At 40.2% G+C, this 17,972-nt stretch overlaps 1 protein-coding gene across 4 annotated transcripts in view; it reads right to left on the bottom strand.

Annotated features, from left to right (window-relative positions):
- Positions 1 to 482: 482 nt before the first annotated feature.
- The window catches only part of slc12a5a (solute carrier family 12 member 5a), a 213,254-nt gene continuing 195,764 nt past the window's right edge, over positions 483 to 17,972 (bottom strand). For 2 of the 4 annotated variants that reach the window (XM_026166925.1, XM_026166928.1), the window contains exons 17-26: positions 17,570 to 17,738; positions 16,913 to 17,108; positions 16,560 to 16,729; positions 16,233 to 16,364; positions 14,952 to 15,059; positions 10,283 to 10,408; positions 9,295 to 9,527; positions 9,037 to 9,051; positions 8,665 to 8,798; positions 483 to 6,206 (exon numbers count right to left, since the gene is read on the bottom strand). In XM_026166925.1, the coding sequence (XP_026022710.1) occupies positions 6,115 to 6,206; positions 8,665 to 8,798; positions 9,037 to 9,051; positions 9,295 to 9,527; positions 10,283 to 10,408; positions 14,952 to 15,059; positions 16,233 to 16,364; positions 16,560 to 16,729; positions 16,913 to 17,108; positions 17,570 to 17,738 (1,375 nt within the window). In that variant the 3' untranslated portion in view covers positions 483 to 6,114. The remainder of the gene's footprint in view (positions 6,207 to 8,664; positions 8,799 to 9,036; positions 9,052 to 9,294; positions 9,528 to 10,282; positions 10,409 to 14,951; positions 15,060 to 16,232; positions 16,365 to 16,559; positions 16,730 to 16,912; positions 17,109 to 17,569; positions 17,739 to 17,972) is intronic. The other 2 variants (XM_026166927.1, XM_026166926.1) reach the window with 2 other exon arrangements.

Here is a 17,972-nt window from a genome sequence, read left to right as displayed (position 1 = left end):
TATCGCCAGAAGCCATAGAGATAAGCATTTGAAATGTAAGATAAAACTACTTTTTCCTCTTTATTTTTTCTTTTAAATGTACCATGAACCACAATAGAGAATAATACAGGTCTTTTTTTTTTATTTATTTTTTTATGTTTTAGAATATTTAACTTGCACTGACACAAAAAAATAAACACCTCCACACTAACTGTATTTTATTTACACGTAGCCCCCTCCCACCCTCGCCCATGACCACCCCTCGCCCCCAGCAGGTACAAGTGCACATGTACACACAAACACACTCCCACAGAACTGAAAGGAACACACTACGGCTTTACCATAAGACCAGGTACGGTATCAAGGAAGTAGAGAACGGTTCAGAATGAAACAATGTTTCAATATTGTTGAATTAGATACAGCTGTGTCTTTGTGTGTATGCTGTATACATCCTCTACATCCAGTACAAGTCTGGACAGTGACAGGGTTATGGTACTGGTTACTTTTTTTTTTTTTTTTTTTTTTTTAAAGCCCTCAATTATTAAGGAATAATTCATTTTGGGAAATATCCATTAAATAAAAGTTGAATGATAAGAGAGTCCGTAGCAGAAAAACTCAAATCTCCAATACCTGAATCGTTCAAATGAAACTGGGCATTTGTTAAAGCTGAGTACTTGTGTATACCCCTTATTTAAACTGTACAGAAAAACAAAGTTTGTAATGACAGATTACATACTCTGCTCTTTCTTAGTCAAGACCAGCAACTTACTAACGCCCAGACACAGTCCTTTCACAAATGATGTTTTTAAGCCTTGTTTGAAGTAGCAATCACGGAAACTAGATGCGTGTTAGTTTTGAGCTTCAGAGATGCTGGTAGATGGATATACCTTTTGATAAAGCCGTAATTGGTTTATTGCACAAAATGCAATAAACCAATACCTGTGCCCTTCCCAAAATGCACAACTTGTCCTCTTAAGGTCATTTGAAAGCCTAAATAGCAAATCCGTTTTGGTAGTTGGAAATACTTCTAACAATACACTGAATAAAACCAAAACTGGTGACTGAAAAGAGGTACATCACCAGTTTTGGACAGGCAGCAGACTTACTGCTTTTTCAAACATTTAAAAATAAAAATTAGCAGGCGTCTCCTATAATACCTTGGCACGTCCAGTGTTCTTTGTTTTACCTTGTTGAAACAGTATTCTCAGGGGAGTGACATTTGCTACAAATTTTGATAAGAAGGTAAACAATTTGCACATGTCTTCATCTAATTCACTGGAGCACACATTTTCACACTCATTTATGTAGTTAACTGAAATATACTTTGGTAATCACTTCATCTCCAGCTATTAGACACAATGAGAGGACCATGTCAACAGATCTACCATAAAAAATAGAATCTCATACTAGAATAATATTCATCCTGGGATACAATGGGCCAGTGCTAAGGAAAAATATTCTACTACTACAAACAAAAGTGTCTGATATAAACAAAATACTTTTATACCACAAACACCCAATATATTTTCAAAACACCTTGTTCGGGGTAGTTGCATGCATGCACTGAGTTACACAACATAACCGGAGTGGGGCTCTGCTTGCACTGCATGAATAGCCGCTTGAGTTTTTCTCATCTGACTCCCAGAGAGATCGACTGTGTGAAATGTAAGTGCAGCTGTTGCATTACCTTCCATATCAGGCACATCTGATGCTTCTGTGAAGATAATATTGAGGGGGTAGGATCTTATTTCAGCTACAGACTGTGTGCCCCCCGTCTGCAATAATCTGGGATTAGTTTTGTACTTCTCTGTTGGTGTCTTAACACGACAGCCTCCTCAACCCAGTAACAGATGTGTTTCAGAGCCCTTAATATCCATTTTAGGATGGAGACTGGGTAATGATCACTGGCAAGTTTGCCTCATGCTACAGTTGTGCAGGTGAAAGATCTGATCTAAATCACGGATCAGTTCAGGGGGGAGAGGGACGTGCTGGTTTTTAAATCGACTATCGCACCTTGTCCAAGCAGAGCCTGTACCAGGTTTGGAAGCGCGAGTTTTATATTCTTTGATCATTTCTCAGAATTATACTGCAGTCACATTTAAAATACAGAGCTGGGGTGGATTTTCGTGGTTGGGATGGGGGAGACCAGGGAGCTGGGGCAGAAGGGCTGAGCAGTGGGGTTGAGGGGGAATTCTGGGAAGGCTCACCTCACAGATTGAGTGACAAGCACTAGAAATTTAACAGTTACTATTATTCTTTTAAAGAAGTTTGGCAAGGAAAAAAAGGAAAGAAAAAAGTGATGCATGCTAAAAATGTCCAAGAAAACGGTCAAATGATAAGATGTAACAAAATTAATAATCTGAACTGTTGCAGCTGGGAACCGCAGCAAGATGATGGGATTTCATGATATTTATTTATTCTTTTTAGTCTGAGCTGTCAGACCACCAGAGCTGGCTGTAAATACACTCTTGTGCCACCAGGGATCACTGTGGGACAGAGTCTGTGCAGAGCGGGCTGGCTCTTTTGCCATCCGACCCCTCTATCACAGAGTGCCCCTCAGTGTAAAGTGCTGTGCTGCCTCTGCCACATTTTGGTTAAACACTTTAGGTTTTTCTGGTCCAAAAGACCTGGTGACAAACACTCTAAATATTTAAGAGACTGCTGACATCTCCAGTTATTTATATAAACTGAAATTATGACAAAATGGGAAAAAAATACCAATATGAGAACAATATTGCACATAATCTTACAAAACTCTAAGACTTTGCCCACAGTGATAGAACAGTGTACAACAAAAGACAACACTAGCAGATTACAGTGTCCTTGATTTGTGATATTCATATTTACAAAAATGTGAAATGACTATTCCCAAGGCTCGTCTATTTGCAAACTCAAAATCTTCTATCACATTACATAAGACTACTTGAGCGAGATTGAAATATAACGATTAACAATATAGTGAACTCATACTTTTTCCTATTTTGTTTTTGTTTTTTGTTTGAGTTTTTTGCAAAAAAAAAACAAACTTATTTTCAATGTTAAACCATGCTGCCGACTGTGCGGCAACACTCCTGAGTTCTCAAAATCGGAAACTCATTGAGAATGTTTGACACCTTTCTCCACCACTCCGACTCTGCACCTTAAAACATGTAAGTCATCACGATATAAAATCACTAAAACAAATATTGCCACATGGTACCATGCAAACAGCAATTATAAAACATTTATAATTCCATAACTAAATTTATTTCCAATAAACTTCTCCAATAAACATCAGATATCTTTTCTTTTGAATAAATTTAAAAGGCTCAGTTGATGCAGGCAATGTTGTAGAGACAATCCCAAAATAACCATGTTCTTCAAAAACAGGTGAGTGTCAAACAACCCCCTCCCCCCTTTTTTGTGACAAGCATAATAAATAAATTCTTCATCACTTGGCACAGAGAAATCTTTGAAACTAGGAGTGGGCTACTTGTCTTCAGGTGTCACAGGTAGGTGTGTTTAAAAGTCTCAAAACAAATATTCATGTTTTAATGTTTTGGCAATTCCACTCGGTTTCTTTAAAAGCGCTAAACAGAAAACGTGTTCCCCAAAAACTGGTTCGCTTTACTCAGGGGATTAAAAATAGTAATTTCGAGAGCACGTTTTAGAAAAGACAATAAAGGGTGACGGTTTTGCCCTCAGTTATAATATTGCATCAAGATATTCAGTATAGTTTTCTAATAAAACAGAAAGCTAACCCTGTCGAGAGATCACGGGCCAAATGTGTACAGGTACAGCCGTGTCTTGTTAGATAACCACCGCTACCACCGCTGATATGTATGTCTATACCCTTTTTACTATATCTTTAATGTTGATTTATCTCATCTCTATTTACAGTACAAATAAATCTATAGATACTAGCAGCATTCACAACATATGGTCCGACATTCAAGCAACACTAAAAACATTTAATACTGTTTGTAAATAGTTCTAGAAACTAATTTGTTTTGCTTCCCTATATCGTATATACTGTATATATATATTTTTATATATATATATGTTTATTTATATTTACTGTATATTTCTACTAGAAGTGCAAATGACCAAAAACAGTTTCTTTAAGAAAAGAAACAGGAGCAATCAAAGTAAAGTGACAGCTGTCCTTGGTCAGAGTGAGATGATTTTGGATTTTATAAGACTTACGAAATCTACATATACAAAATATATGTGTAAAAAAATAAATAACGTGATCACGCGAGTCCAGATTTCAACCATTGCACATTCCTTCAAAAATGCACTCTTCTTCAAACGTAAATATGATTTGTTCACAACCAATCAAATAGGATAGAAAATCTCACTGGAGAGTAGTCTACTGCATAGAGTTCATTCTTGTGGACAAAGTGAGTAGCTACAGAAGCCATTGTCCTCTCTATTTATTTAGGCTAGACCCTATAAACAAATAACCAATAGATGTTCAAAAACTCAACTCGGCAAGAGCAGATATCGACAACAGCTGGACGTTTTATGGAGGGCTGAACATGTATTCTTTAATTATCTATAGGGTGAAGTTCCAACTACAGTGTCATCACCATGCTAGTTTCCTGTAGACGCCTCCTTTTACCTTTTTTTTTTTAATGACACTTTGTTCTCTCTAACTTCAATTGTCAGAATTTTGTTTCCCACTTCTCTGAAAAAACTTCGATATGGCACATTTAATGTATTGAAGTTTGGCAAAACAGTGGCAGAGCTATGAATGCCAAGATGATATACAGCTATTTCATCAATATGTGTAAATTCAGTCTATAAACGTAAATACATATTTGCTCTCTACATGAAAAAATAACATTTAGTATTTTTTTTTCTTAATGAACTTGATGAAATCATCAAAATTTCACTCGTCGCACAGTGGTGGACAGTGCAGGTGCAGTGCTTTGTCGAGGTTACAATGACGCTTATCATAGTGAAAGGAGCCTATGCCATCCAATAAATAAATCCAATAAATAAATAAATAACCTTTTTTTTAAAGCAGCTGTTTTAAGCTGTCTCTGTTTTTCCTTTCCATTAGAATCTTTTTAGTATGTCACAAAAATACTACACTCATACTGAACAACGTGTCAGAGCTTGTACATTATTTACAGTGATCCACACGAGAGGTCGAGGGGTGCTGGCGCTGATAATCTCCTCAGAGGGGGCTTTGTCATCTCTCCCCACTCTGCTGTCACACCAGGCTTCTGCTATTCACAGTTTAATTGTGGGTCAATCTCGACAAACTAAGCTAGCCTTGTATTTTTTGGCACTAACAGTGGCCACAGGGATGAACAGCCACTAAGAAATGAGCTGAAAGGAGTGTAGGTGATGGAATCAACAGAACGAGTGGAGCATCAATTTAAAGATAATACTGCAAGTCTGATCCACATGCCATTTCACTTTTTTCAAATGCCATTGTGAATTACTCATACATACGTCCTCTAGCAGGTGACACTGACTATGGGTAGAAGTGTCTTTTGCCTTAAACGGTTATTCACATCGTAGACAGCAGGCTGGAACGCTGTGGGAAGTGTCCAATCACCACGAGGGAACCGAATAGACAATCCTACATTGATCTCATTTCAGCTGGCTCTCGATCTCTCCGTGGAGAAGCCGTGTCTATGCCACATTTGTGTTCGAACAGGGGAAAAAAATAAATAAAATCTACCTAGATTAAAACAAAGAGACACATACATGCATGTGTGCTCACACCTCAGCTAACAACCCATGCAGACCCCATCACCACCTCCTCCTGACCGAGTCACTGCGACTCAGTGCGAGTTTCTGTAGCAGACTTCAATCTTGCAAAGCAAAAAACGTCTCCAAGAACAAATGTTGATAGCATCTAATTCAGTCTAGAGCCTATACTATTTATAGCAGGTTTTTTGCCTGGAGTGAGAGTAGCTTAGTGTTTAATACTGCTTGTTGGTTTGCTGGGGTTGGAGCTGGCGGAGAGGTGCTGAAGCTGAGCTGGGTTATTTGGTTGAGTGTGAGAGGACTATGTCATAGAAATAAACTGTAAGAATGATATAATAATGGTGCAGCATTGATGAGAGGGTTTGGGTACGAGTGACACAGGAGCAGGGCTGAGAGAGGGGTGATAATGAGGGGAGGGGGTTTGCTCTTTCAGGAGTAGATAGTGATGACCTCGCGACCACCTCCACGGACTAGGAGGACTCGGTTCAGGCCCTCAGTGAGGACCTCAAGAAACTCCATATCTGGGAGAGAATGATTAAGGAAACAGCTCATACACTCACTTCACAATGTTCCCCTTTTGCTCTGTGATGCTCACTTTACACTTAATGACCTATAATGAGAAAATGAAACCTCGAAAACCTGAAACCAGGTTTTTCGGAGGTACAGTTTTACAGGCCTCGGGCATCTACACTTGGAACGTTTATCACTTTCTTCCTGGCATTTGTTTGGGTTCTGACGGACTGGATGGAAAGCATCTGTAAGCAGCTGTCTGTCTGTTTTGTAAAGAGAAGTCACAGATTTGTTCTGCAGCCACTAAAGCACCGTACTCGTGTTATATCATAGTTTGCTCCATATATTCATTGAGATGGGCTTTGAAAAAAACTGTCCAAAAGATGACTGTCGTCTTGCTTCTAAAAAGATTTTGGTGCTATTCAAAGAGTTCGCTTTTTGACTTGTCAGAGGAGCTTTTTCCTAATGCTGTCAGAGGGCTTTAAATACAGTTTGACAAACTTCAAGTAAGTTGTCAGACTCGCTTCTGTCTAGCTGCTCGAACCCAAAAGGTCCAAATGATGAAGTGCTCATGACATTGTGGTCTTTCTGGCAGGTTCTTCCATCTGTAGAAAGGACTTCTGAAGCTCTGTTAGAGTGACTGCTGGGCTTTTTGTTATCTCCTGGTGTCTGGTACTAAGCTTGGCTGAATGATCAGATCTAGGTGGAGTGATTTCTGGCTTCTTCCATTTTCCTATTTTTGAATTTACAGTGCTACTGAAAATACCCAAAGCTTTTATACCCATTTCCTGACTTTTATGACAAAGGTCTACAAGCAGTTTCCTTGGACTTCATGGCTTAAATTGTTGTAAACAAAGCAAGGACACTGCCAGAAAAATATTTCATAATTAGGTTCATATACTGTAAAAAAACAAACAAAATAAAAACATAAAACATAAAACTAAAGCCTGAAAAAATTAGTTATAAAGTTCTCTGATTTCTGCAATAATGGTTTGTGCTTTGAAATCCTAATTAGATCTTTAGAGACCCATTAAACAGAATGTTTCTGATAACAAATTATTACTGTTCCTGAAATCAAGACAATTAACTTACTGACCCAAACCCTCTGTAGATTGCTTTAACACACAATTCAAATCTTTCACAAAGTTACATAGAGGCTCGGGGCCCAAACTCAATATGATTGTGTGTGGATTGATAAACAAAGTTTAACACAATCAGAATTTTATTTCAGAAGCATTTTATCATTTATATTTAAACATTTGAAGACTTAATTAGAATTTGAAACTGAACCTTTACAGATGTATAAAACACTGTCTTACACATCCATGACACAGTATTCTTATACACTCACTGGCCACTTTATTACTTACACTTTACTAGTAGGTAGGAACCCCTTTTTGCCTTCAGAGCTGCCTTAATTCTTTGTGCATAGATTCAGCTGAGACATTTCGCAGAGAGCTGTACTGACATGATAGCATCACACAGTTGTTCGACCACATACTAAATGTTCTTTATTGGATTGATATCTGGTAACTCTGGAGGCCATCTGGGTACAGAGAACTCACTGACATGTTCGAGAACCCAGTTTGGGATATTTGAACTTTGTGACACGGTGTGTTATCCTGCTTGAAGATGAGTGCACTTTGGTCATAAAGGGACACACATGGTGAGCAACATTTAAGTGGTGTTCATTCGATACCAAGAGGCCAAAAGTGTACCAGGAAAATATTCTCCACACCATTAAACCACCATCATTTGGCCTGAAGTGGCCAAATTCTGACCCTATCAGCTGAATGTCGCAGCACATATCCAGACTCATCAGACAATCTTCTGTTGTTTCAGTGAGCCTTTGTGAACTATAGCCTCAGTTTTCTGTTCTTAGCTAACAGCAGTGGCATCTGTTGTGGTCTTCTGCCCATCTAACCATTCTCTTCTGACCTCTGACCTCAACAAGGTATTTTGGCCCAGAGATGTTTTCTGTTTTCCAGGCCATCGTCTGTAAACCCTAAAGATGGAAAGTCCCAGAAGATTGGCAGTGTCTGAAATACTCAGACTAGCCTATTTGGCAATAGACCAGCAATAGACCAGCCTAATTGGCACCAACAACCATGCTACATTTAAAATCACTTAAATCACTTATCATCCCCATTGCTCAGTATGAACATTAGCAGGCTGTCTTGACCATGTCTACATGGCTTAATGAAGCGATCTGCTGCCCTGTGACTGGCTGATTATATATTTGCAATAACAAGCAGCTAAACAAGTGTACATAACAAAGTAACTGGTGAATCTATATAAGCTCATATGCAAACTCATATATATGTTATATATTCTAATCTCTTTCTCACCAGTTAGCCGACATCCAAATGCAACTCCAAACTGTCAAAGCTGATTAGTTGTGTTTGGCACCTCTGTCACCTATATATTAGAGACCCCATTCAGTAAACCTACTGTTTGGGTAAAGGATACAGTTTTCATCACCTGTCCGGTTCCTGGGTGGCCCTGGCATGTTGAGAAGGACTAGCTTGGCCTCTGAAGACTTTTTAACAATGACCTCATTCAGCCGGAGAGCTGTATGCATACGTCGCACATTGGAATGGTTCCTGAGAATAGACAAAGTCACAGAGAGCAAGTCAAAATATATCCATGTTGATTAGCATCCAGACATTTTATTTTAAAGCGTATGACACAGAATTTTGTGATGCCAAGTGGAGACATGGGTGACATGGCGCTCAGTCACACATTTTTTAAAAAAATGATTGTCATCTGCTCACGTGGTTGAGTTGAACGTTATAAAACATGAGTGGACTGAATGACGTTTATTGAGACTTCAGTACTTACAGGTTCTCCCACTCACTGCAGCATGGCAAAAGGAGAAATACACCATTATCAGTGCTAAACTGTTCATGTCTTTAGTGAAGTTCATTTCTCCCGCATGCAAGCCTAAATCTTATATTAGTAGCCATTTCTGGTGTTACAATAATTCGAAGAAAGCAAACAACACAATTAAGAGACTCAAGGCTCTGTTTTTCTTAGTAACCAGCGGGTAGTTCAGTTTTATAACAGCCAAAGGTTCCCTAAGCATTGGAAAATACTCACGGCTTCATATTGAAGATGTCTTTGATGCCCTCTGGTGTTGCTGCTCCAGGCGGCTTGGCTGGCTCGCCGTCACACTTCTCAGTCCAGGTCATTTGGACCTGCTCCCCTGGGCTCTGAGCCCCCTCTCCAGGGGTCAGCGGAGTGGCTGGGGTTGCAGGGCTGGCCGGGGTGGTATTGTCATGGATGAGCTGAACCTGGGCAGGGGGGGACACAGGGGAAGAGGCCGACTTTGACTATGAGACGAGAGGATAAGTGGACGGATGTGGATTTACATGTACATTACATGGAAGGTTGAAAGAGTCACAATTGAGGTGGAAATGTAGGAATGCAGGTAAAGTCACAGAGAGCCACAGTGTTAGAGAAAGGGAGAGGAAGGAGAAGTGTGATTAGGGAGCCTTATGCTGCTTTATTTATATTAAAGGCTATTAAATGATGCAAATGTTCTTCAAAGGAAAATACTATGAGATACTATAAGATCAATTCAACGGAAAACTGAAAATACCAGAAAGGGAATCCATCTTTTTTGCTGCAGTCAAATGATTCTAGATGATTCTTTTGATTAATATTTGGAAAATGAAACAAAATACTTTCTTGCTTTCTTGCAAAGGGCTAGATAAAATGCTTGATACCTTTATCACTCACATATTTTTATGATAAACATGACCCTACCACTAGCAGCGGTTAGCGTCACATTTGTGCTAAGCTAAAGGTTGCTTCCTTTCCTTTGTATATAAAACCATTCCTTTAGTTTTATATACAAGCACTATAAAGGTATTATTCAAAATCTCAAACTGCCCCTTTAAGACATGGACAGTTGAATGCTTCAATGCTGCTGTTCTTTGATTACCTATAGTCTGCATTTCACTGTTTAAATAATAAAAATCTTAACACACTAGGGTGCTTTTTAAAAATTTTAAAAAAATTCTGTGATCAAAACAAACGTTATACTCCAAACTGAGATCAGCGCTGCTGGAGAAGTTGATCCTACCTCTTCCTCGGGCTTCTCCTCCTTGCTGCCAGCAGGTGGGTCTTCAGTCACACTCAGTTGGGTTGTTACAGCAGCCGGGTTCTTACGCCGGATAGACCCACGGGATGAATCAGTGATGCTCTGGATCTGTGGAGACACAAATGAAGGGGCAACATGAAAAAAGTGATTTGAGCTTCTTTTTTCATATATATATATATATACACATATATATATATTAGGGGTGCAACAATACACAAAATTCACGGTTCGGTTCGATACTTTGGTGTCACGGTTTGATATTTTTTCGATACAAAAAAAATGTTCATGCCTTTTTAATTTGTCATTTATTAAATTTTCACGGCACATTCCGCACCACATCTCTGTGCGTTCATCATTTGTTTGAAGCCAGCTCACCTCCTGCAACTACTTTTCCGAGAATACGTGCTTCTTTTGTGGTTCGGGCTCCTTCTGACATTTCTTTGGAGGTGGAGGAACATCACAGTAATTGCTTAAAGGAGCTTCTTCGACATCTTTAAGAGTTCTAAACAAATGTCTGTCCTCCTCCTGAAAATCTTATGTATGCAAACACGCGTTGCAACTTCTTATCTTGTGCGTGTTTTTTATTTTGACAGCGAATGCGCACCTGCGGACCACTTATGTGCAGCCCTGGTTATTTCGCTTGTCATATTGCAGCCACAGAAATTCTTTTGTCCATGAAACCATAAAGCTGCACTTTCTTTTTGCCTTATAGTCTGATTTGTCATAACTTTTCCGTTTTGTGGTAAGCTTTTCTTTGGCTGTCATTTCTTCACCCTGACCTGTCTTATTTGGCTCAACAGAACTAAAATATTGTGGCGAGCTCAGACAAGGAGGAGACGGAGGTATCGTTTGGTCTTGCTTCCCATGAGCTAGCCAGGGAGCACAGCCGTTTATTGACATCTGCAGAAGAACACTGCCGCTAGCTAACTGCTCAGCGCGGCAACAGCACAGCAACAACAACAACAACACACAGGGCGCCCTCTGACCCCGGAAGGACACACCGTCGCAGCGAGAGGGCGTCACCCGTCACTATGGCAACATAAACAAAACATAACTGTACAAACAGAACCCTGAACAGCCCTGACCCGCTACAATATATATCCTGCTGCTTTTACACACGCACTCACATAAGCTCAGCGATTCTCTGCGCGATCAACCTCTCACATGTTTAAGCTTGCTGCGGGAGATTTCACTTGTCATGTTTGCATAGTAAGCTAACGATTGATAAGACGATGTCACAGGCATTGATGCGCAAATTATCATCACTCACCAATCAGTGCTGTCGCTCTCTATACACAGTTCCCGGGATTGCAAAGTGAAACAAGTGAAAGCAAAAAACAAGCGCAAATTCAAACTCGATTTCAATATGTCACATATTGACAGTGGCTCACCGATGCCAATGACATAATTACCCAGCTACATTTCCGAAAGAATGCAAAAGCATTGACATATATTTTTCATTCCTACAATAGCCCGACGGGCAGGGCAGAGATAGATTTTGGTAGCCCGACTGGAAAAATCGCTAGCCACGGGACAACGGGCAGGTGATTTTGCAAGCCCTGTATCTGATTGAGGAATCACTCATCTTTGGAAAAGAGAGTTTATTACAGAGAAATGTCTCTTTCCAAAATAAAAGCTATACTATCCGCTTCTTCTGGGCTATATTCTCAGCAGCATATTAAACATATCAGGTCCCCATAAGGAGAATCATGTGCTAATGGCTGTCTAAATGACTCGGGTAAAGTTAGTAGCATGCGTGCTTGTTGTTTTTGTCTGCTTCCACTTGTCTTTGCACTAGGATGATGTCGGTGTAAATGTGCAGTCATATTCGTTGTGTTCCCACTAGTGCTGTCAGCGTAAATCTCGTTGAAATGAGTTAACGCCACAACACGGCAAATCTCCGTTAACGAGCTACAGTAGATCGCCTGTGCATGGGGCTGGACGAGCTAACTGCGCTAACACACTAGCTCCCACCCATGCACATCCAACATACTGTTTTACTTTAGTCCATGACGCGCTTACCTTCAGGGTCATACCTCACATGAAAACCAAAATAGTTCCAAACGCCAGATCTGAATGAGGGTGGGGGAGGTTCAATTTGCCATGTTGCAAGGAGAGCTTAACTTCTGTCTCGCTAGCTTGCCCTGCGCTCAGTGAATCTGCGTTCGACTACTCCGCCTAGGCTGCACTGTCAAGCGCAGATCCACTGAGCGCTCAACACAGACAGCATCGTCAGAAGGAAAGTTGATAAAATAAATAAAAAATTTATTTTGTATTGTTCGATACATATGCGTACCGAACCGAAAGCACTGTATCGAACGGTTCAATATCGATATGAGTATCGTTGCACCCCTAATATATATATATATAAACACCCAGCACGCCCCTGCGGTTTATCCTTCAAGCTCAGGTCCTCTACCAGAGGCCAGGGAGCTTGAGGGTCCTGCGCAGTATCTTAGCTGTTCCCAGGACTGCGCTCTTCTGGACAGAGATCTCCGATGTTGTTCCCGGGATCTGCTGGAGCCACTCGCCTAGCTTGGGAGTCACCGCACCTAGTGCTCCGATTACCACGGGGACCACCGTTACCTTCACCCTCCACATCCTCTCGAGCTCTTCTCTGAGCCCTTGGTATTTCTCCAGCTTCTCGTGTTCCTTCTTCCTGATATTGCTGTCATTCGGAACCGCTACATCGATCACTACGGCCGTCTTCTTCTGTTTGTCTACCACCACTATGTCCGGTTGGTTAGCCACCACCATTTTGTCCGTCTGTGTATATATATATATATATATATATATATATATATATATATATATATATATATATATATGTGTATATATATATATATATATACACACATACATATATGTAGTGTTTTACCACATTATTTAAAAAAAAACATATCAGGAACCTAAAAATCTGAAGTCTGCTGAGATCCTGGCAATAATAATTTATTAAAAACTAAAGAAAAGTGAAGATACAGTTGTGGTCAGACCTTTATTATCCATGATTACTTGGGCCTTTTAATAATTGTTTTGAACTGCTCTTTTTCCATGCTGGAATGATTGTAAAGTCTTTAATTTGGCTGCATACGTTTCAATTTATTTTGGATTTTCTTGAATCCACACAAGGTCAAAAGGGTACATACATGCTCAAACATATACATGCACTCACTTAAATATTTAGTAATGAAAGCTGAAGATTATACAGTGCCAGGGCTTTGTCAAGTTTTTAGCGATCACGATTGACGTTGCTGGCATAAAAAGGATTTCTTTGACACCCGTGGAATTGCCCAATACTCAGAACAATGGGAAAGTCCAAGGATTTCAGTTAAGATCTAAGAAGGAAACTGCACATTTGCACAAGTTAGGAAGGTGTCTTGGAGCCATTTCTAAACAGCTTCAGCTGCTAAGATCAGTTCAAACAATTGTACATAAGAACAAGTTATTTATTTATTTATCACCACTTTGCAACGGTCTGCAAGAAGATCCGCATTGTCACTCTCGCTTAAGAAGAAATTGGGTAGGATGTTCAGGAACAACCTATGGACCACCAAAACTCAAGCCTACCATGAACTGGAAACTGTTGGAACACCAGTGAAATGAATTTTGCATTTTCATGGAGTAAGAGAGTACTGACTGAGAAAGAAGCCCCTGCTCCAAAATCGAAACTTTCAAGCTCAACTGAAATTTGTGCTGCCCACGTGGACAAGCCAATTGTTTTCTGTAGAAAGGTTTTATGGTCACGTGAGACAAAGACTGAGGTATCTGGCCACAACATCAAGAGATGCTGCGTGGCATTTCTTGATATATGCAGATATAGGAGTAAAGGTGAGGCTTTCAAATCTGAGAACACTCTACCAGCTGTCAAGCATGGTGGTGGTAGCATCATGGCTGTTTTACTGTTAGTTGTATTTATATATAGTACAAAAAGGACAGACTAATGAAAAAGGAGAATTCCCTCTAAATTTTTCAACTTCACCTAAAATCAACAGCTAGATGGATGAAACTGGGACAGAATTGTGCATTCCAACAAGACAATTATCCCAAATGCCCAAACTGGTTTTGGAATGAATAACACAGGGTACCTTAACCCTACTGAAACTGTATGGCCTAAAAGACAAGTCCATGCCACGAAACCAACCAGTCTAAATGAACTTTACTAATTCTGCTTACAAGAGTGGTCACATATCCTGCCAAAATTATGCCAAAATTTGCTAAATTACATTTAGTCAAACGCCATTTAGCCATTTATGCCCATGATGAGTGTATGTACACTTGTGTGCACAAATATAATTGCACGGCACATATTACATTTATGGATCAGGGACAATTCAAGTTCAACAAAGGTATTAATGAAACACAGAGATCAATATTTTTCATTTACCATACCAACCTAAGCACCATCATGCTGTCAAACAGCAAAGTTTCTGCTGCGGCTGTGGTCTGATAGAAAGGATAAATATGGTGTCCTACTGCTCAAATGTAACCATAGATATGCTTTTGTCCAGAGGGGCTGGTGTGTCATGTTAAGTCAAGTCAAGTCCAATCACGCCAAGCTGTGCCAAGTCGGCCTGTCAAGTCACGTCAGGTTTATGAGTGCATCTTTGAGCGTGTTTCAAAACAAAACTTGGGCATAAACAAACTTCCTTACCTCTCTCTCACGTTCAGTCTTTGTCAGATTGATCTGTTTAAGCATCTGCGAGCGTTGTTCCATCACCAGGGTCTTCTCGTAAGTGTAGGCTGAGATGTCACTGTCATGCTAAGAAAAAGTAACGTGTGGGTTTATTATGCATATGTTTTCTTACTACAGCAATCCAAATCCACTACATTTCTCCTGTGTAAACCTGTCCCCATCTCTTCTGACTCATCTTTTGACATTCAGACAGAATGCAATCACCGCTTACTTCTTTTTTCTTAGATAGGAGAAAATTCACCTGTGAAGGGTTAAGGCTGAAGTATACTAGAACAGAACTAGTCCAAGCAAGATGCTGACAATTTTAGACAGCCTTTTCTTGAAGACATTTGTGGTATGGACCCATTGTTGTACACACAAAAAATGACAACTTTGACTCAGGGAAGAATGAAAAAAAGCTTGTGTGAGAAAATTACACTGCTGCCTAGTTTCTCCCCACTGCACACATGGTTAGTCACTTCATATAGTGCACATGAATGCCTAATTGCAGGTTTTGCTTAGGAAATGTTGAAGAAAACCACAGGCTCTCTCTACTGCCATGAAACATTAAAAGTATTATACACTAAATTACAAGCGATAAAATTCTTATTCCTTAATTAAGGGCTTTGGAAAGCCAGACCGACACTCAGCTTTACAGTGTGCTGCTTTTCTAGTAAACACAACCTAGGGAAGGAGGCTTCAGACAATATCCGATCACCTGATATTCATATTTCATGCTGTCCTTTGTGCCATTTACTGGGCTTCTGTAGTGCAACGATCTCAGCAGTCGTGCAGTACCTTTGCCTACCTTTGTGTAGTCTAAAGCAATCAAGCTTTGAGCATTACTGAACATTGTAATGATGTTGCCACCTGAAAGGTACTGAAATTAAAGTACACAATATGAACAAAAGTAATCTCTGCAATTGTTTTCAGTGCCGTTGCCACAGGTGTATAAAATCAGGCACCTAGCCATGCAGTCTACAAACATTTGTGCTTTGTTCCAAAGAGCTCAGTGAATTTGAGTGTGATAATGTAACAGGATGCCAGTGTTGCAACAAGCCATTTTTTTGCAATCCTTGTAGGTGTTCCACAATCACCTGCAAGTGGTGTTAATGCAAAGTGGAAGCATTTAAGAATCACTGCGACTTAGCCACAAAATTAAACTGCGTAAAGTTACAGAACAGGGTCGCTGAGTGCTCAGTACTTCTGTTCATATTGCGTTTGTATAGAAAGCATATATCTTGCTTTGAGTTAACTCACCATTTCTACAACTTCTATCATGGCATCGATACGGAGGTGATAGAGGAATGTGGTCAGGTCCTTTTTCATCTGGATGCTGTTGTCGTCCATCTGGGCCACAGTAAAGATGCGCATCTTGCACTTCCTCCAAACCTGCAGAGCAACAACAAAATATGAGGCATCTCCTCACTCTTCTCATACGTCTGTATGGACATAAAAAAATGTCATTAAGCGTTCATATCATCTGTAAGAAATTTGGTTCTGATAGTGTGAATCCAGATTCTACATTGCCTTTACATGTTTGTGAGTGCATATGGATTTCTTTAAGTAGTAACTATTGCAGGGTACCTTGTGCTGGCGGAGCAGGAAGGGCAGCAGCATCAGCATGCCTCCATCATGGACGATCCACCACACGTCAATGTGACCCTCGGTGAAGCGTTCGCCGTTGGATGGGAAGGCTGAGATGTTCTTTGGGACGAGCAGAGCCAAGTTAGCGACGGTAGTTTCTCTGACCAGCTCTGCAGAACAGGCAGACATGGAAAGATTACGATGTGTTGGTTACACTGCATCTGCATTTTTGTTTTGAATGTTTTCTGATAAACCTAAATGGCTACGGCTGATATCAATCAGTGATTTTATTTTATATATGAGCCCTTGTTTTTGGCAGTATTTTTGTTCTTTTTTCCTTCCTAGTAACCAACCAATGAAGTTCCTCCAGTGCTGATGCTCGTCTCCTTGCTTCCAGTTGCGTGGCCATGAGACCAAGACAGCATTGTGTTTCAGGCCTCCCAGCCCACTGGCCTGGAGCAGATGTGATGTAGCATCACGCAGGTTAGAGGACACAGTCACCTGACAGAAGCCCTTCACCTTCTCTGTCTCCATCAGCTTACGCAGTGCCTAGACAGGCAAGAGGCAAGGCGGAGAAAAGAGCTGTTACCACAACAAGCACCGCTTACTATGAAGGTGGTAACGGTCAGACTTGATGTTTCATTTGATTTAAAAATATATATTTGCAATAACATTTTGGGGTTTATGGGCTCTTCCAGAGTCATATTTTACATTTTCAAATACTTAATTAGCTATATAGAAGAAACAAATATACATTGAAAGCTATATGTAAGTGTTTAACATGATTTTTGATAGATGTGCAGAAAAGTCTGCAGGGAAAATATAATTAAGAGACTGCAATCAACTTGTGGTGACACAATATCGTATAGTTCTGTTTACAGTAGCTTCTGTAACTGGATTTTAGCGACAATAGTGCAGATATTGGTCTGTTGTTGTTGCAATGCATTGTGCTGAAAAGTTTAATAAGTTCCAGTGACTGAAGAGGTACAGGCTGTCATTTACAACATTACCTGCTCTGCACGCTGCGCCTGTTCATAGTTGTTCAAGAACGTGCCCCCTAGAGCTGTCCCAACAATAGTTAGACCTTTGCCTGCCTTCAGCTGGTTGGTCAGTGAAAGCAGACGAGGCTGCTCCACATTTTGCTCTGCATCTGTACTGACCAGCACCAGCAGCTGAGGCCTGAAGAGAAGGGAGATCAGAGAGGAGAGGAAGTGATAAGACGGAGTAGAAAAAAAATAGAAGAGAAATGAAAAGAACAGGAAGAGCTGTGAAAAGACAAATAAAGCCACGGGGAAAGGAAAGGCTGAGATGGCCAAGTAAAAGTCCTTGTTTGGAAGGAGAGAAAGAGAAAAAAAATAGCAAGAAAGGTTGATGTTAATATGAATTTACAAATACTTGATTCTCCGACAGCTG

Source organism: Astatotilapia calliptera, chromosome 5 (assembly GCF_900246225.1).
Source record: "Astatotilapia calliptera chromosome 5, fAstCal1.2, whole genome shotgun sequence".
In the NCBI taxonomy this organism is placed as follows: domain Eukaryota; kingdom Metazoa; phylum Chordata; class Actinopteri; order Cichliformes; family Cichlidae; genus Astatotilapia; species Astatotilapia calliptera.
This window is presented reverse-complemented; position numbering and strand designations above follow the sequence as displayed.